General features: G+C 45.4%; 1 protein-coding gene across 2 annotated transcripts in view; it reads right to left on the bottom strand.

Moving 5' to 3' along the window:
- The window catches only part of LOC110523113 (MOB kinase activator 3B), a 64,708-nt gene extending 44,802 nt beyond the window's left edge, over positions 1-19,906 (bottom strand). Inside the window, exons 1-2 of one of the 2 annotated variants that reach the window (XM_036976582.1) lie at positions 18,405-19,906; positions 2,799-3,414 (exon numbers count right to left, since the gene is read on the bottom strand). In XM_036976582.1, the coding sequence (XP_036832477.1) occupies positions 2,799-3,216 (418 nt within the window). In that variant the 5' untranslated portion in view covers positions 3,217-3,414; positions 18,405-19,906. Of the gene's footprint in view, positions 1-2,798; positions 3,415-17,972; positions 18,232-18,404 lie in introns of those variants that run through there. The other variant, XM_036976581.1, reaches the window with a different exon arrangement.
- Between the last annotated feature and the right edge of the window lie 1,121 nt (positions 19,907-21,027).

The raw sequence follows: 21,027 nt of genomic DNA on the forward strand, positions 1-21,027 counted from the left end.
AGAGAGAGAGAGACAGAGACAGAGAGAGACAGAGAGAGAGAGAGAGAGACAGAGACAGAGAGAGAGACAGAGAGAGAGAGGGAGACAGAGAGAGAGAGAGAGACAGAGACAGAGACAGAGAGAGAGAGAGAGAGAGAGAGAGAGAGAGAGAGAGAGAGAGAGAGAGAGAGAGAGACAGAGAGAGAGACAGAGAGAGAGACAGAGACAGAGACAGAGACAGAGAGAGAACTCATGGCTGGTGGCCAGTGACCCAGGTGCCTCTACAGGCTGCAGAACAGGGATGGGGCTGGAAAGCTGGGTAGGTATCATGATTTCATTCTGGCACGGTGGTGGGAACAGTTCAGGGATACATCCCAATTAGAGCCCTATTCCCTATATAGTGTACTTATTTCAATTAGAGCCCTATTCCCTATATAGTGTACTTATTTCAATTAGAGCCCTATTCCCTATATAGTGTACTTATTTCAATTAGAGCCCTATTCCCTATATAGTGTACTTATTTCGATTAGATTCCTATTCTCTATATAGTGTACTTATTTCGATTAGAGTCCTATTCAGAGATATAGTGCACTACTTTAGACCAGAGCCCTATTCCCTATATAGTGCACTACTTTAGACCAGAGCCCTATTCCCTATATAGTGCTCTACTATAGATCAGAGCTCTATTCCCTATATAGTGCACTACTATAGATCAGAGCCCTATTCCCTATATAGTGCACTACTTTAGACCAGAGCCCTATTCCCTATATAGTGCTCTACTATAGATCAGAGCTCTATTCCCTATATAGTGCACTACTATAGATCAGAGCCCTATTCCCTATATAGTGCACTACTTTAGATCAGAGCCCTATTCCCTATATAGTGCACTACTATAGATCAGAGCCCTATTCCCTATATAGTATACTATTTGGGCCCCCTATGGCAGATCAGATGTCCCTGCATTATTCACAGGCTGTTCTAATACCATTTCCAGACACTAATTCTCTTTCTCCTTTTCCTCTCTCTCTTTCTTCTCTCTCAACCTCTCCCTCTACCTCTCTCTCTACCTCTCTCTCTACCTCTCTCTCTACCTCTCTCTCTACCTCTCTCTACCTCTCTCTCCCTCTACCTCTCTCTCTACCTCTCTCTCTACCTCTCTACCTCTCTCTACCTCTCTCTCTCTCTACCTCTCTCTCTCTCTACCTCTCTCTCTCTCTACCTCTCTCTCTCTACCTCTCTCTCTACCTCTCTCTCTACCTCTCTCTCTCCCTCTCTCTCTCTACCTCTCTCTCTCTACCTCTCTCTCTACCTCTGTCCCTGCCTCTCTCTGCCCCTGCCTCTCTCTCTACCTCTGCCCCTGCCTCTCTCTCTGCCCCTACATCTCTCTCTGCCCCTGCCTCTCTCTCTGCCCCTGCCTCTCTCTCTCTGCCCCTGCCTCTCTCTCTGCCCCTGCCGCTCTCTCTGCCCCTGCCTCTCTCTCTCTGCCCCTGCCTCTCTCTCTGCCCCTGCCTCTCTCTTTCTGCCCCTGCCTCTCTCTCTGCCCCTGCCTCTCTCTCTCTGCCCCTGCCTCTCTCTCTGCCCCTGCCTCTCTCTCTCTGCCCTGACTCTCTCTCTGCCCCTGCCTCTCTCTCTGCCCCTGCCTCTCTCTCTGCCCCTGCCTCTCTGTCTGCCCCTGCCTCTCTCTCTCTGCCCCTGCCTCTCTCTCTCTGCCCCTGCCCCTCTCTCTGCCCCTGCCTCTCTCTCTGCCCCTGCCCCTCTCTCTGCCCCTGCCCCTCTCTCTGCCCCTGCCTCTCTCTCTGCCCCTGTCTCTCTCTCTGCCCCTGCCTCTCTCTCTGCCCCTGCCCCTCTCTCTGCCCCTGCCTCTCTCTTTGCCCCTGCCTCTCTCTCTCTGCCCCTGCCTCTCTCTCTGCCCCTGCCTCTCTCTCTGCCCCTGCCTCTCTCTCTGCCCCTGCCCCTCTCTCTGCCCCTGCTTCTCTCTCTGCCCCTGCCTCTCTCTCTCTGCCCCTGCCTCTCTCTCTGCCCCTGCCTCTCTCTCTGCCCCTGCCTCTCTCTCTGCCCCTGCCTCTCTCTCTGCCCCTGCCTCTCTCTCTGCCCCTGCTTCTCTCTCTGCCCCTGCCTCTCTCTCTCTGCCCCTGCCTCTCTCTCTGCCCCTGCCTCTCTCTCTGCCCCTGCCTCTCTCTCTCTGCCCCTGCCTCTCTCTCTGCCCCAATACAAGCCCAAATACAACACGCAGATATGTAACTATAATCAGCTTGTACATAGGAGACGAGGAGCTCACCACCATCAACGTCAACAATTCAGGATTTGTGATCTTGTGACCTAAGCTGACATAAGTAGGATTTAACAGTCCGTTGGATGCTACAGGGTTTAACAAGTGAGATCAGTGTTTTCTAGCAGCAATCTACTTAGTCCGCGGCTGAAATAGCACCCTATTCCCTAACCAGGGCTCCTTAGTGATTGTCGTGGTAACCCACTCAGTTAGAGCAGGTTGGATAAGTGCAAGGTCAGAGGTTATAGGTCAGGGTTGTTAGAGGTTCTATCCAATTAGCATCCACCTCCGTTTGAACAGTATTTCTGTTGTCTTGTTTATATAGAGATCTACAGAGGAACGCTGACAGTCAAAGGGTTGGGGATATATCTGTAATAGAGACCAAGAGGGTTCTGCCTCTTGCTCAGTACAGTAGGGTTGAAGATTTCTGGACCATTTACATTACAGTTAAAATTCCCTGCTGATTGCAGAAATCCTCTAGCCGGGAATTCAGAAAAAAAGTTCAGGGATAATAATACTAATAATAAAGGCCCATAAGCGTAGTACTCACCCATGCTGGTGGGGAAGATATCCTCATTGTTGATCTGGACCTCGATCCAGTCCATCAGCAGGTTCATGTACTTGGGAGCCGGTAGAGCCGTTGGTTTCTTGTACTTGTGATCGTCCTGCCATCGGTACTCATACCTAGGACCTCCGGACATGACCGGACAACTCTTCTCCGTGCAGAACTCACACACCGTCCCGTAGATGAGGTTGATTCGGTTGAAGAAGTCCACCACGTGTACTGCCACCCAGTCGTTGAGATCCTCCCCGTGGGGCAGAGCAACCGCCGCCCTCAGGTCAACTCCGGAGCTTAGCGACGCCTGGGCCTTCTTATGCAGCTCGAAACGCTGCGTCCCCGGCTCAAACTTACGCTTGGGGCGGAAGGTCTTGTCCTTGTTGAAGACCTGCTTCAGGGTGATGGACATGTTGCCTAGGATGGGGGCTAGGACCGTGGCGAGAGGGGAGAGGGGACAGGGACAGGGGGAGCAGAGAGGAGGGGAACAGCGGAGGTTTGTCAGCAGACCGTGTTGCGGGGAAAGGGACCCCTGGGAGGAATCGACGGTACCAATAGTCACTTCTGGAGGAGCAGGTAGATGAGAAGTAGACAAAGAGGTGGTGGGTTCCTGTGAACAAAACACAAACAATACAATGTTTTAAAAGACATCTTTAAAGTTACATGTGACCATTTCCTACATACCTGAAAAATACCTTCTATTTCCTACATACCTGGAAAAATGACCTTCTATTTCCTACATACCTGAAAAAATACCTTCTATTTCCTACATACCTGAAAAAATGACCTTCTATTTCCTACATACCTGAAAAAAAATACCTTCTATTTCCTACATACCTGAAAAAATTACCTTCTATTTCCTACATACCTGAAAAAATACCTTCTATTTCCTACATACCTGAAAAAATGACCTTCTATTTCCTACATACCTGAAAAAATGACCTTCTATTTCCTACATACCTGAAAAAATTACCTTCTATTTCCTACATACCTGAAAAAATACCTTCTATTTCCTACATACCTGAAAAATATACCTTCTATTTCCTACATACCTGAAAAAATACCTTCTATTTCCTACATACCTGAAAAATATACCTTCTATTTCCTACATACCTGAAAAAAATACCTTCTATTTCCTACATACCTGAAAAAATGACCTTCTATTTCCTACATACCTGAAAAAAAATACCTTCTATTTCCTACATACCTGAAAAATACCTTCTATTTCCTACATACCTGAAAAATACCTTCTATTTCCTACATACCTGAAAAAATACCTTCTATTTCCTACATACCTGAAAAATACCTTCTATTTCCTACATACCTGAAAAATACCTTCTATTTCCTACATACCTGAAAAATACCTTCTATTTCCTACATACCTGAAAAATACCTTCTATTTCCTACATACCTGAAAAAATACCTTCTATTTCCTACATACCTGAAAAAAATACCTTCTATTTCCTACATACCTGAAAAAATACCTTCTATTTCCTACATACCTGAAAAAAATACCTTCTATTCCCTACATACCTGAAAAAATACCTTCTATTTCCTACATACCTGAAAAAATGACCTTCTATTTCCTACATACCTGAAAAAATACCTTCTATTTCCTACATACCTGAAAAAATGACCTTCTATTTCCTACATACCTGAAAAAATGACCTTCTATTTCCTACATACCTGAAAAATACCTTCTATTTCCTACATACCTGAAAAAATACCTTCTATTTCCTACATACCTGAAAAAATACCTTCTATTTCCTACATACCTGAAAAAATGACCTTCTATTTCCTACATACCTGAAAAAATGACCTTCTATTTCCTACACACCTGAAAAATGACCTTCTATTTCCTACACACCTGAAAAAATTACCTTCTATTTCCTACATACCTGAAAAAATGACCTTCTATTTCCTACATACCTGAAAAAATGACCTTCTATTTCCTACACACCTGAAAATTACCTTCTATTTCCTACACACCTGAAAAAATGACCTTCTATTTCCTACATACCTGAAAAAATGACCTTCTATTTCCTACACACCTGAAAAATGACCTTCTATTTCCTACATACCTGAAAAATATACCTTCTATTTCCTACATACCTGAAAAAATACCTTCTATTTCCTACATACCTGAAAAAAATACCTTCTATTTCCTACACACCTGAAAAAATGACCTTCTCTTTCCTACACACCTGAAAAAATGACCTTCTATTTCCTACATACCTGAAAAATATACCTTCTATTTCCTACATACCTGAAAAAATGACCTTCTATTTCCTACACACCTGAAAAAATGACCTTCTATTTCCTACACACCTGAAAAAATGACCTTCTATTTCCTACATACCTGAAAAATATACCTTCTATTTCCTACATACCTGAAAAATATACCTTCTATTTCCTACATACCTGAAAAAAATACCTTATATTTCCTACGCATGATATGATTCTAAAAATGATATTGTGATGTGCGAGTGCTTTTCACATCCAAAACCCCCCCCCCCACCCCCAAAAAAAACAACAACAACCAAGCAAATACATACTGTCAGTGTATCTCCCACTAATCTAAACTCCTAATCCACTGAATGTGGGAATCAGACAACACAACAGGGAGTTTCCTTTACGAAGCTGATATCATCGTGTTTAGACAGGTTAGTTGTGAAATGTGAAAGGTTCCATTACTTTCATTTGAGTCGTGCCTTTTGATAGCATCATCCTGGCAGTGTATCAGTGGATGTGTTAAGGCGAAGCTGGAGGCTTTCTCTTTCTCTCTTGGTCAGCAGACAAAACAGGCCTGAACCACAGAACAATTGTGCGCAAATGTTACATCTTCGTTTGCATCCCAAATGGTAACCAAAGAGTAATACACTATATAAGGAATAGGACTCTAGTAAAGAGTAATACATTATATAGGGAATAGGACTCTAGTAAAGGGAAATGCATTATACAGGGAATAGGCAGCCTTTTGGGACAAATACTGGGGTTTCCGTTGACTGATATCTGCACTCAGATCTTGTCCTAACTCTAACTCAGCAGCTTGTCCTAACTGTAACCCAGCAGCTTGTCCTAACCCAGTAGCTTGTCCTAACCCTAACCCAGCAGCTTGTCCTAACTGTAACCCAGCAGCTTGTCCTAACTGTAACCCAGCAGCTTGTCCTAACCCAACAGCTTGTCCTAACCCAGCAGCTTGTCCTAACCCAACAGCTTGACCTAACCCAGCAGCTTGTCCAAACTGTAACCCAGCAGCTTGTCCTAACCCAGTAGCTTGTCCTAACCCTAACCCAGCAGCTTGTCCTAACTGTAACCCAGCAGCTTGTCCTAACTGTAACCCAGCAGCTTGTCCTAACCCAACAGCTTATCTTAACCCAGCAGCTTGTCCTAACCCAGCAGCTTGTCCTAACTCTAACCCAACAGCTTGTCCTAACTGTAACCCAGCAGCTTGTCCTAACTGTAACCCAACAGCTTGTCCTAACTGTAACCCAGTAGCTTGTCCTAACCCAGCAGCTTGTCCTAACTGTAACCCAGCAGCTTGTCCTAACTGTAACCCAACAGCTTGTCCTAACCCAGCAGCTTGTCCTAACCCTAACCCAGCAGCTTGTCCTAACCCTAACCCAGCAGCTTGTCCTAACTCTAACCCAGCAGCTTGTCCTAACTATAACCCAGCAGCTTGTCCTAACTGTAACCCAGCAGCTTGTCCTAACTGTAACCCAGTAGCTTGTCCTAACTGTAACCCAACAGCTTGTCCTAACTGTAACCCAGTAGCTTGTCCTAACCCAGCAGCTTGTCCTAACTGTAACCCAGCAGCTTGTCCTAACTGTAACCCAACAGCTTGTCCTAACCCAGCAGCTTGTCCTAACCCTAACCCAGCAGCTTGTCCTAACCCTAACCCAGCAGCTTGTCCTAACTGTAACCCAGCAGCTTGTCCTAACTGTAACCCAGCAGCTTTTCCTAACTATAACCCAGCAGCTTGTCCTAACCCAACAGCTTGTCCTAACCCAGCAGCTTGTCCTAACCCTAACCCAGCATCTTGTCCTAACCCTAACCCAGCAGCTTGTCCTAACTGTAACCCAACAGCTTGTCCTAACTGTAACCCAAAAGCTTGTCCTAACCCAGCAGCTTGTCCTAACTCTAACCTAGAAGCTTGTCCTAACTGTAACCCAACAGCTTGTCCTAACTGTAACCCAACAGCTTGTCCTAACTGTAACCCAACAGCTTGTCCTAACCAAGCAGCTTGTCCTAACTGTAACCCAGCAGCTTGTCCTAACTGTAACCCAGCAGCTTGTCATAACTCTAACCCAGCAGCTTGTCCTAACTGTAACCCAACAGCTTGTCCTAACTGTAACCCAACAGCTTGTCCTAACCAAGCAGCTTGTCCTAACTGTAACCCAGCAGCTTGTCCTAACTGTAACCCAGCAGCTTGTCCTAACCCAGCAGCTTGTCTTAACTGTAACCCAACAGCTTGTCCTAACTGTAACCCAGCAGCCTGTCCTAACCCAGCAGCTTGTCCTAACTGTAACCCAGTAGCTTGTCCTAACTGTAACCCAACAGCTTGTCCTAACCCAGCAGCCTGTCCTAACTGTAACCCAGCAGCTTGTCCTAACCCAGCAGCTTGTCCTAACTGTAACCCAGCAGCTTGTCCTAACTGTAACCTAACAGCTTGTCCTAACCCTAACCCAGCAGCTTGTCCTAAACCAACAGCTTGTCCTAACTCTAACCCAACAGCTTGTCCTATCTGTAACCCAGCAACTTGTCCTAACTGTAACCCAGCAGCTTGTCCTAACTGTAACCCAGCAGCTTGTCCTAACCCAGCAGCTTGTCCTAACCCAGCAGCTTGTCCTAACCCAGCAGCTTGTCCTAACTGTAACCCAGCAGCTTGTCCTAACTGTAACCTAACAGCTTGTCCTAACCCTAACCCAGCAGCTTGTCCTAACTCTAACCCAACAGCTTGTCCTATCTGTAACCCAGCAACTTGTCCTAACCCAACAGCTTGTCCTAACTGTAACCCAGCAGCATGATGGATGACTCTGTGATGATGTGTAAAGAGAGGCTGTTCTAACCCGAGCCCTGTCAACTCCTCAGAACTCAGGTTACGTTCCAAAGTGTCTCCTTTTCCTATATAGTGCACAAAATGTAGGATCAAAAATAGTGAACTATATAGGGAATAGGGTGCCAATTGGGATGCACACAGTGTAAAGAAAGGTTGTTTAAAGACCACTATGATGACACACCAAATGATGACCACCAATCACAGACCACGATGATGACCACCAATCACAGACTACTATGATGACACACACAATGACCACCGATCACAGACCACTATGATGACACATCAAATGATGACCACCAATCAGAGACCACAATGATGAAACACCAAATGCATTTGATGGATCAATTTTGTCTTCTTCTAATACCTCTTCAGGGGAAAGTAATCCAAAAGTAACTGAAAGTAATCAGATTATGTTACTGTCACACCCTGATCTGTGTCACCTGTCCTTGTGATTGTCTCCACCCCCCTCCAGGTGTTATCCCCTGTGCATGTATACCTGTCTTCTCTGTTTGTCCAGTTCGTCTTGTTTGTCAAGTCAACCAGCGTTTTTGTTCTCAGCTCATGCTTTTTCCCAGTCTCTCCTATTTCTCGACTCTGAGCCCGCCTGCTTGACCACTCTGCCTGCCGACCTGTACCGTTTCCCCACCTCTGGTTTACTGACCCCTGCCTGCCTTGACCTGTCTATTGCCTGTCCCTGTTGGAATATTAAACCATTTTCAATTCGATGTGTCTGCATCTGGGTTTTAACTTGATTCCTGATAATGTGAACTGTCCATGACTGACCCAGCAGACCTGGGCCAGCTGCACAACGTCATCTCCACTCAAGGATCCACCATCGGTATGCACGAGGAATTGCTTCATGGCCTTGTGGAGGTGGTCCAAACGTTGGCTGAACGCCATGACTGGGCGTTGGGACAGTTAGCTGGAGCAATCCCACGGGTAGTCCGGGACGCCGCCTACCACGGTGGTAACCACAGCGACTCAGCTGCTAGCAGCGCCGTCTCATCGGTCACTTCACCTTCTCGGGAGCCCCGCTTACCTCCTCCAGATGGGGGGCCGAGCACCCGTCGGGCGTTCCTAGCTCAATGTGCCCTGGTCTATTAGCTTCAGCCCTCCTCCTTCCCCTCGGATCGCTCCAAGATAGCCTAACTCATCACACTTCTGGGCGAGAGGCCGCCCTGAAGCTAATCCAGGACTCCAGGACTCCCGCAGTGTAGATGAATATGCTGTGTATTTCTGCCCGTTGGCAGCGGAGAGTGATTGGAATCAAGAGGCACTGTTCGATATGTTCCTGCACGGCTTCTCGGAGGAGATCAAGGACGAGCTTGCAGTCCGGGAGTTACCGACAGAGCTTGATTCCCTCATCGCTTTGACCATCCGTATCGATGGGCGATTATGGGAACGATGGAGCGAGAGGAAATTAGATTTTGCTCGCATGTCCAGGGATCCCACCTTGCCTCTGAGTCATCCCGGAATCTACCGACGATCTCGCTGCTGAGAGAATCTGAGGCTTCCGGACCTGCCCAGGGGGCTGCCGAAGACGGCCGAGTCACCGCTTCCTGAGCCTATGCCACTAGGCATAGGACCCTTCCCGTCAGTTTGCGGTGGAGGCTGATGCTTCTGATGTCTTGTCCCAGCGTTCTGCCCTGGACTTCAAGCTGCATCCCTGCGCCTTCTTATCCCACCGTCTCAATGCCACGGAAAATAACTACGATGAGGGAAATCGTGAGCTTCCCGCGGTGAAGATGGCGTTGGAGGAATGGAGGCACTGGCAGGAGGAGGCGAAACACCCGTGTGGACTGACCACAAGAACCAGAAGTATCTCCGCACCGCCAAGCGCCTCAACTTTATGTTGTATCACTAGCCACTTTAATCTATGCCACTTTTATGTTTACATACCTTACATTACTCATCTCATTTGTATATACTGTACTCGATACCATCTACTGCATCTTGCCTATGCCGTTATGTACCATCACTCATTCATATATCTTTATGTACAGTGCCTTGCGAAAGTATTCGGCCCCCTTGAACTTTGCGACCTTTTGCCACATTTCAGGCTTCAAACATAAAGATATAAAACTGTATTTTTTTTGTGAAGAATCAACAACAAGTGGGTCACAATCATGAAGTGGAACGACATTTATTGGATATTTCAAACTTTTTTAACATATCAAAAACTGAAAAATTGGGCGTGCAAAATTATTCAGCCCCCTTAAGTTAATACTTTGTAGCGCCACCTTTTGCTGCGATTACAGCTGTAAGTCGCTTGGGGTATGTCTCTATCAGTTTTACACATCGAGAGACTGTGACCTACGGGTTAGAGGGAAGTCGGTGTGACCTACGGGTTAGAGGGAAGTCGGTGTGACCTACGGGTTAGAGGGAAGTCGGTGTGACCTACGGGTTAGAGGGAAGTCGGTGTGACCTACGGGTTAGAGGGAAGTCGGTGTGACCTACGGGTTAGAGGGAAGTCGGTGTGACCTACGGGTTAGAGGGAAGTCGCGGATCAGAGAACATTAAGAGATCAGTGGTCAGCGCAGCCGCCTCCGGATCACATAATTTTGCACGCCCAATTTTTCTGTTTTTGATTTGTTAAAAAAGTTTGAAATATCCAATAAATGTCGTTCCACTTCATGATTGTGTCCCACTTGTTGTTGATTCTTCACAAAAAAATACAGTTTTATATCTTTATGTTTGAAGCCTGAAATGTGGCAAAAGTTCGCAAAGTTCAAGGGGGCCGAATACTTTCGCAAGGCACTGTAGATCTAGGAGGATGAGAACAGAGGAGAGAGTCAGCTTTGGCAGAGAGATGAAGAGCAGTCTCGGTTGAGTGACCCGTCTTGACTGGTTAGGGTCAAGAAGACCATTCTGAGAGAGATAGCGAGAGAGTTGATCAGAGACGCCACGTTAATTTTTGTTTAAATAAAGAAGGGATACCGGACTAGTTTTTGACATCAGAGGAGTGCTGGTTTCTTGAGGAGGGGAGCGACTTGGCCATATTGAAGTCAGAGGGGATGCAGAAAGTAGTCAGGGATGAGTTGATGAGGGAAGTGAGGAATGGGAGAAGGTCTCCAGAGATGGTCTGGAGAAGGGAGGAGGGCAATGGCTATAAAGAGAAGCCAAAAGGTTTTTGAAGAGAAGCTATAAACATTCCAGGACAATGCCTGTTGGGGCCCCTACACTCTACCAAAAGGGTTATTCGGCTGTCCCCATTGGAGAACCCTTTTTGGTTGCAGGTAAAACCTTTTTTGGTTCCAGGTAAAACCTTTTTTGGTTCCAGGTAGAACCATTTTGGTTCCAGGTAGAACCATTTTGATTCCAGGTAGAACCATTTTGATTCCAGGTAGAACCCTTTTGGTTCCAGGTAGAACCATTTTGGTTCCAGGTAGAACCATTTTGATTCCAGGTAGAACCCTTTTGATTCCAGGTAGAACCATTTTGGTTCCAGGCAGAACCATTTTGATTCCAGGTAGAACCCTTTTGGTTCCAGGTAGAACCATTTTGGTTCCAGGTAGAACCATTTTGGGTTCCATGTAGAGCCCTCTGTGGAAAGGGTTCTACATGGTACCCAAAACAGTTATACTTGGAACCAAAAGGGTTCTACCTGGAACCAACAAGGATTTTTCAAAGGTTTCTCTCTTATGGGGACAGTCAAAGATCCCTTTTAGGTTCTAGATAGCACCTCTTTTTTCAAAGAGTGTAGCTGTGGCCTGCTGGTCGGGAGGGACAGCTCTGTGTTTGAATGAGACAGGTCTGTTTGATGTACTCAAGATGGGATAGAGAGCAACATAAAGCCATGTCATCCTCCTCACTGGAATGCGCTTTCAACTTCCACCGACCAGAGTTGGATGACTGACTTTGAGATAAGCAACACCCTCATTCACTTTTAACCACAATGTATCACACCCTCACTCAGCAGCCACGCACGTCAACAACATCTATCCCACCCTCACTCAACATCAGGCACATCAACAACATCTATCCCACCCTCACTCAACATCACGCACATCAACAACATCTATCCCACCCTCACTCAACAACATCTATCCCACCCTCACTCAACATCAGGCATGTCAACAACATCTATCCCACCCTCACTCAACATCAGGCATGTCAACAACATCTATCCCACCCTCACTCAACAACATCTATCCCACCCTCACTCAACATCAGGCACGTCAACAACATCTATCCCACCCTCACTCAACATCAGGCATGTCAACAACATCTATCCCACCCTCACTGAACATCAGGCACATCAACAACATCTATCCCACCCTCACTCAACAACATCTATCCCACCCTCACTCAACATCAGGCATGTCAACAACATCTATCCCACCCTCACTCAACAACATCTATCCCACCCTCACTCAACAACATCTATCACACCCTCACTCAACATCAGGCACGTCAACAACATCTATCCCACCCTCACTCAACAACATCTATCACACCCTCACTCAACAACATCTATCCCACCCTCACTCAACAACATCTATCCCACCCTCACTCAACAACATCTATGACACCCTCACTCAACATCAGGCACGTCAACAACATCTATCCCACCCTCACTCAACAACATCTATCACACCCTCACTCAACAACATCTATCCCACCCTCACTCAACAACATCTATCCCACCCTCACTCAACAACATCTATCACACCCTCACTCAACAACATCTATCACACCCTCACTCAACAACATCTATCACACCCTCACTCAACAACATCTATCCCACCCTCACTCAACAACATATATCACACCCTCACTCAACAACATCTATCCCACCCTCACTCAACAACATCTATCCCACCCTCACTCAACATCAGGCACATCAACAACATCTATCCCACCCTCACTCAACAACATCTATCCCACCCTCACTCAACATCAGGCACATCAACAACATCTATCCCACCCTCACTCAACATCAGGCACCTCAACAACATCTATCCCACCCTCACTCAACAACATCTATCCCACCCTCACTCAACAACATCTATGACACCCTCACTCAACAACATCTATCCCACCCTCACTCAACAACATCTATCACACCCTCACTCAACAACATCTATCCCACCCTCACTCAACAACATATATCACACCCTCACTCAACAACATCTATCCCACCCTCACTCAACAACATCTATCCCACCCTCACTCAACATCAGGCACATCAACAACATCTATCCCACCCTCACTCAACAACATCTATCCCACCCTCACTCAACATCAGGCACATCAACAACATATATCCCACCCTCACTCAACATCAGGCACGTCAACAACATCTATCCCACCCTCACTCAACATCAGGCACATCAACAACATCTATCCCACCCTCACTCAACATCAGGCACCTCAACAACATCTATCCCACCCTCACTCAACAACATCTATCCCACCCTCACTCAACATCAGGCACATCAACAACATCTATCACACCCTCACTCAACATCAGGCACCTCAACAACATCTATCCCACCCTCACTCAACATCAGGCACGTCAACAACATCTATCCCACCCTCACTCAACATAATCTATCCCACCCTCACTCAACAACATCTATCCCACCCTCACTCAACAACATCTATCCCACCCTCACTCAACATTATCTATCCCACCCTCACTCAACATCATCTATCCAACCCTCACTCAACATCATCTATCCCACCCTCACTCAACATCATCTATCCCACCCTCACTCAACATCATCTATCCCACCCTCACTCAACATCATCTATCCCACCCTCACTCAACATCATCTATCCCACCCTCACTCAACATCATCTATCCCACCCTCACTCAACATTATCTATCCCACCCTCACTCAACAACATCTATCCCACCCTCACTCAACATCATCTATCCCACCCTCACTCAACATCATCTATCCCACCCTCACTCAACATCATCTATCCCACCCTCACTCAACATCATCTATCCCACCCTCACTCAACAACATCTATCCCACCCTCACTCAACATCATCTATCCCACCCTCACTCAACAACATCTATCCCACCCTCACTCAACATCATCTATCCCACCCTCACTCAACATCATCTATCCCACCCTCACTCAACAACATCTATCCCACCCTCACTCAACAACATCTATCCCACCCTCACTCAACAACATCTATCCCACCCTCACTCAACATCATCTATCCCACCCTCACTCAACAACATCTATCCCACCCTCACTCAACAACATCTATCCCACCCTCACTCAACATCAGGCACGTCAACAACATATATCCAACAACGTTTTTCAAAAGGAAAGTAAGCTGAAGAGCTACACTTTTGTCGGTGCACAAAAATGACTATGGGTTGAATGATATGTTGTCCCTCTCTGTGCTGTTGTTGAGATGGGTTGAGTGATGGTTGCTGTGGTGCCCAAGGTTAGCCACAGTTCCCCCTATACTACAGTATATGCCATGGGCCAGAATATTGTACAGCTGTGTCAGATGACAGTGTGTCTTTAATGCTTTACAGTGCTTAGGGCTTTTCTCTACATATCCAGATGCCACTCCTAAAAGCTGGATGTAGGACCATTAAATCTCCCTGTCACAGTAAAGCATTAAAACCTACTCTGTCCCGGTCATACATATCTTTTATATGAGCAGAGGGGAGAGCAGCGTTAAAAGTCTGAGTCAAAACTCATCGAGCCACGTGCTTCCTCAAAACAACCGACAGGTACCATGCATCAAGCTCTGCCACGGTACCCAGGGGAGGACTTCTAGAGCATGTAGCTAGTTCAAAAAGGGGAATACAAGGTCAAAGTGTGTTGCAAAGTAGGTTAACTGGTCTACTGTGTCCTTGTCATTAATGACTCATAGCAATGTTATAGCACCCATTATGACTTATAGCAATGTTATAGCACCCATTATGACTTATAGCAATGTTATAGCACCCATTATGACTCATAGCAATGTTATAGCACCCATTATGACTTATAGCAATGTTATAGCACCCATTATGACTTATAGCAATGTTATAGCACCCATTATGACTTATAGCAATGTTATAGCACCCATTATGACTCATAGCAATGGTATAGCACCCATTATGACTTATAGCAATGTTATAGCACCCATTATAACTCATAGCAATGGTATAGCACCCATTATGACTCATAGCAATGGTATAGCACCCATTATGACTTATAGCAATGTTATAGCACCCATTATGACTCATAGCAATGGTATAGCACCCATTATGACTTATAGCACCCATTATGACTTCTAGAGGAGTTCTAGCACCCATTATGACTTCTAGAGGAGTTATAATAGCACCCATTATAACTCATAGTAATGTTATAGCACCCATTATGCAAATCTTTTAAATAACTCTAACAAAGATGTGAGAGTGTCTGATATAAGCTTGAATCAGTCATAATAATAAATATTTAGGGGGAGGGTGACACTTTCCTAAAACTACACTCGATGTAGCTAGCCAGTTGTTTTTTCATTCAGTCAACCCTTCGCCGTCTCTTTTCTGCGCTAGAGTCCATGTTGAGTCCATCTCTATAACTATGTAACTGTCTATTTTATTTAACCTTTATTTAACTGGGCATGTCAGTTAAGAACAAATTCTTATTTTCGATGACGGCCTAGGAACAGTGGGTTAACTGCTTTGTTCAGGGGGCAGAACAACAGATTTTTACCTTGTCAGCTCTGGGGTTTGATCTTGCAACCTTTCGGGTTACTGGCCCAACACTCTAACCACTAGGCTACCTGCCACCTCTACACTCTAACCACTAGGCTACCTGCCTCCTCTACACTCTAACCACTAGGCTACCTGCTTCCTCTACACTCTAATCACTAGGCTACCTGCCCCCTCTACACTCTAACCACTAGGCTACCTACCTCCTCAACACTCTAACCACTAGGCTACCTGCCTCCTCTACACTCTAACCACTAGGCTACCTGCTTCCTCTACACTCTAACCACTAGGCTACCCTGCCTCCTCTACACTCTAACCTCTAGGCTACCTGCCACCTCTACACTCTAACCACTAGGCTACCTACCTCCTCTACACTCTAACCACTAGGCTACCTGCTTCCTCTACACTCTAACCACTAGGCTACCTGCCTCCTCTACACTCTAACCACTAGGCTACCTGCTTCCTCTACACTCTAACCACTAGGCTACCCTGCCTCCTCTACACTCTAACCTCTAGGCTACCTGCTTCCTCTACACTCTAACCACTAGGCTACCCTGCCTCCTCTACACTCTAACCTCTAGGCTACCTACCTCCTCAACACTCTAACCACTAGGCTACGCCCCTCTGTGCTTGGCACTTCTGAAACCAATCCGTTCTCACACATTCCTTTCCCCTGAGACCTTCAACACACAACTTATTCAAACAAATCACTGTTGAAGTGGAATACAAGGTAGGTCTAGTCACTGTAGTGACCAGGTTTTGTCTCACTTTGGCATTTATACACCTTTGCACATTATCAGTAAGTTACTCTCTGAACTGCAGGTAGTGCAGGTAGTGGTGTTTTTTCAGGGGAGGAGAGTCTAGGTGTTTTCCATGTCTGATCTGGAAATGCAACAGGAGGGAATTTTCCAGTCCTGTAACGTTGAATATGTGGCTAAAATGAAAGAACATAAGTATCCAGTGTACCAATGCAACACGTGAAAGGCAGGAAAAGGCAGAGAAAGAGAGAATAGCCTGCCGAATGTGAGTGACACTGATGCCCATTCTTCCTGCCCCATAGGGCATCAGTTAGGGAGGAGAACGACGAGTCCTTTCACTCATATGCTGCATGCAGCCGTCAGGAGCACAAACGTGAGCACGTTAGGAGCACGTTAGGAGCACGTTAGGAGCACGTTAGGAGCACGTTAGGAGCACGTTAAGAGCACATTAGGAGCACGTTAAGAGCACGTTAAGAGCACGTTAGGACAGGAGTAGCCCGCTGAAAAACAGCTGATCGCGGAGGAGTATGCTCCAGTGACAATTCCACATGGACAGTTTCAGGTTTTTTCGTTTCAGATTGAAAGAGAAAGTGTTATAATGAGAGTCACGGTACAGAGGAGTTATTACATAACAGGACTTTGAAACGGTAAAGCAACAATGACAGCAGGCTGAGAGCAACATGAGTTAGTCAGCAGCTTTATACACGTCAGGGGGGCACACAGTAGAGAGGGAGGTACAACAGTACACTGATATGTCCAGGCTTAAGAGTAGTAAACTCTACCAACGGGGGGGACTATACATGGATATCCACTCCATCCCTAACTAACCCACAAGCTACTTCTTCTTAGGCACGAGGGAACAAGACGGAGGGAAACAATTCTAATTCTTAATTGAAACTAAATTGGTGTATACTGTATAAATTGGTCAATGAGAGCACTGAGCATGTAGCCTGGTTTATACTGTGCATGTAGGAAGGCAGGCTGTGTGAATCATTCAATCCCCCCTTTCTATCCGTAGTCAGGGGGCAGTCATTTATTGTTTTCATCCATTGTCATTATACTCCATGTGCTCAATAGTGTGAATTAGTGGTCCTTTGTGACCAGTAGGCAGGCTACTACCATTATTGTACATCGACGCAATTAAACCTGTACGCTGCACTGAAACATTTTTACTTTATTTCAGAGTAGGTTGAACATTCATTTGAAGAAAAAAAAGGCACTGTGTATTAATTTCAACAGAACAGTCAACACAGGCTTGAATAAGAGGCTACTAGAAAAGTACAGTTGTTCAAATCCATAGGGTAATATTATTATCAGATTTAGGCACTGTTCTTTCTAAAAATTGGATACTCCAGAAAATGAGAAGGGAAAAAAATGTAGGCTACTGAAAGGCGAAAATGACATTAAAGCAAACTCGCAAATGTATGAATAAATCGAGGAAAATGCATAATGAAATGTAACACATTCATCCTGCTCAAATCGTGAACAGCTATTGAACGTTGAAACGTTGTAACATCAAAGGGCAGAAACTTCGGTTGAAACAAGCAACGCAACAAAGTAACGTTATACTTGGATGACCAGAGTACAACTGCATTCATTCAATACCTTTTAAAGTGCTATTTAAAAACATAAAACATGCTTTATATATTTTTGCGCGCATCGTCCTTACCTGATCATTTGCTAAATCCAACCATATGCTCTCCGGCCGTGGTTCGACTACAGTTCCCAACACAGTATCCCGCTCGTGCTTCCCACAGCCAGGGAGGAAAACCCGTGTGGAATAACACGAACCAATAGCAACGCTACGAGGAGGAGCGCGTGAGGGCCACTGGATACAAACCCAGGTTGCGTTTACAATAAGTGAGGAAAGCCAAACGGGTTACTCGTTTACATTTATAAGTTGAATTGCAATATCGGCTGTTAGAAAAAAAAATAAAGTGAATTTATTACAGCTTAACAACCACGGGATGAAAACGGGTCTTGTTACAAACTCATTTACATGTCCTACTGTACTTGTGTTTTAACAACAGTGCCATCTCGTGCTGAAACTAGAGAAACACTATTTTACAAAGTCATCTGGTGATGTAAAAAAAATAATTACCTGCACAATATCAGCATGCGTTATATTCTGTGATTACTTGACATTGGGCACCTCCAGTGCATTGAAACGTTGTCGACCTCCGACCTGTGCGAAGCAGTAATGAGTGATTGGAGGTGCAGAATAGGCTATTTTTTCCCCCGGTTGCTTCTACATTTTTATTTAGACATTTTTTGGAAGTACATGCCGGCTGTAATGGGAGTAAATGAAGATAGTTGCTCAGCGAAACTCCATATTTTGTGAGTAACAAACTTGTTTTGACATTGTAACGCTTGCAGAGCTGTCTAATGGGAGTTTTAATCTGAGCTTCCTGGGCGTTTCTTTCCGCCAACGCAGTTAAACCAAAACCACGCCCCTATATTCAGAGGAGCGTTCTACTACGCTCCCATTGGCTAGCCAGTGATGTCTCACTCACAGGCGATCAGCGCAGAGACAGTGACCATCCAAGATAAGGATGGAAAGTGTAATTTAACAATTAGCTGCCTGACGTAATGAAGGCCTATTATTATCATGTTGTTAAAATGTGTCAGAGGACTCTGTTGAATTCCCTCCATTAAAGGTCAGCTAAGTGAACCTAGGCTACTTAATAACGTTACTAGCTCGGTATTTGAAGTTGTTATATTATCATTAGTAGTATATTATCAGGTAAAAGCATATGCTTATTATTCAGATTTTCTTAAATATTTATTAGCTAATCATTCAGTCATATACGCTATGCTACAGCCATTGAATCTGTCTTTGAGCGTTAAAGGGATGGTAATGGCTAGCTCTGTCTACGATATTATGTTATTATATTTTTCAATCTTGAAATTTCAAGGGCAACTGTTATTAATCAGTGACTGAAATTTCGCGCTACATGATATTCACTTCCGGATTTATAGAGCGCTCAAAGCGTGGAGTGGTTTTGGCTTAACTGTGTTGGGAAAAAGAGAGACGGGGGCGTTAGAGGACGCACGTCATAATCATAGTCGAGCTCTCTAAAGGCCAGTTTATGGTGCTTTCAAGAAAACTGGGAACTCGGGGGGGGGAAAACGAGGTTGAATCATGCGTTCAGTGATCTTTAGGTCGGAAAGCCAGAGCTCTAGAAATAAAATAGAGTTGAACATTCAAAACAAATTTTTCCCCTGTCGGAGCTCGTTATTTTTCCCCTGTCGGAGCTCGTTATTTTTCCCCTGTCGGAGCTCGTTATTTTCCGATTTCCTAGTTTTCTTGAACGTTCTGAGAATTCCCAGTTCCGAGTTATTTTGAACGTAGCATTATAATTGGTCTGTCGACATGTCTGTAGACCAGGACTCTCCAACACCGTTCCCGGGGAGCTACCGACCGTCCTGTAGGTTTTCACTCCAACCCTAATCTAGAACACCTGATTCTAATAATTAGCTGGTTGATAAACTGAATCAGGTTAGTTACAACTGGGGTTTGTAGTATGATGTAAAATAAGGACGCGCAACAACGAGGTTCTAGCTCCAGCCTGTTTATTAACCTAACCCTCGCATGTCCTACATAGGTACGGATACCCCCAAGGGACATCCTACTACAGGGTTGATGCAAAACCCTACAGGAGGGTGGCGCTCCAGGAACAGGGTTGGAAAAACTCCCTAGAAAGGCAGGAACCTAGAAAGAAACCTAGAGAGGAACCAGGCTCTGAGGGGTGGGCAGTCCTCTTCTGGCTGTGCCTGGTGGAGATTATAAACCTAGAGAGGAACCAGGCTCTGAGGGGTGGGCAGTCCTCTTCTGGCTGTGCCTGGTGGAGATTATAAACCTAGACAGGAACCAGGCTATGAGGGGTGGCCAGTCCTCTTCTGGCTGTACCAGGTAGAGAGGAACCAGGCTCTGAGGGGTGGAGATTATAAACCGTGAGAGGAACCAGGCTCTGAGGGGTGGGCCAGTCCTCTTCTGGCTGTGCCGGGTGGAGATTATAAACCTAGAGAGGAACCAGGCTCTGAGGGGTGTCCAGTCCTCTTCTGGCTGTGCCGGGTGGAGATTATAAACCTAGAGAGGAACCAGGCTCTGAGGGGTGGCCAGTCCTCTTCTGGCTGTGCCGGGTGGAGATTATAAACCTAGAGAGGAACCAGGCTCTGAGGGGTGGCCAGTCCTCTTCTGGCTGTGCCGGGTGGAGATTTTAGGAGTACAAGGCCATTAAAGCCTGATCGTTGCCCTTACAAAAAAAGACCATTTTGAAACTGACTGTGGTATTTTGGACGTAGTAATTGCAGTAATTCCTGCACTCAAACTGCAGTTATAGTTCAAAATACTGCAGTTACACTTCCAAATACTGCAGTTACACTTCCAAATACTGCAGTTACACTTCCAAATTACTGCAGTTATACTTCCAAATACTGCAGTTACACTTCCAAATTACTGCAGTTATACTTCCAAATACTGCAGTTACACTTCCAAATTACTGCAGTTATACTTCCAAATACTGCAGTTATACTTCCAAATACTGCAGTTACACTTCCAAATTACTGCAGTTATACTTCCAAATACTGCAGTTATACTTCCAAATACTGCAGTTAAACTTCAAATTACTGCAGTTACACTTCCAAATACTGCAGTTACACTTCCAAATACTGCAGTTACACTTCCAAATACTGCAGTTACACTTCCAAATACTGCAGTTACA

Source organism: Oncorhynchus mykiss, chromosome 5, assembly GCF_013265735.2.
Source record: "Oncorhynchus mykiss isolate Arlee chromosome 5, USDA_OmykA_1.1, whole genome shotgun sequence".
Lineage (NCBI taxonomy): Eukaryota > Metazoa > Chordata > Actinopteri > Salmoniformes > Salmonidae > Oncorhynchus > Oncorhynchus mykiss.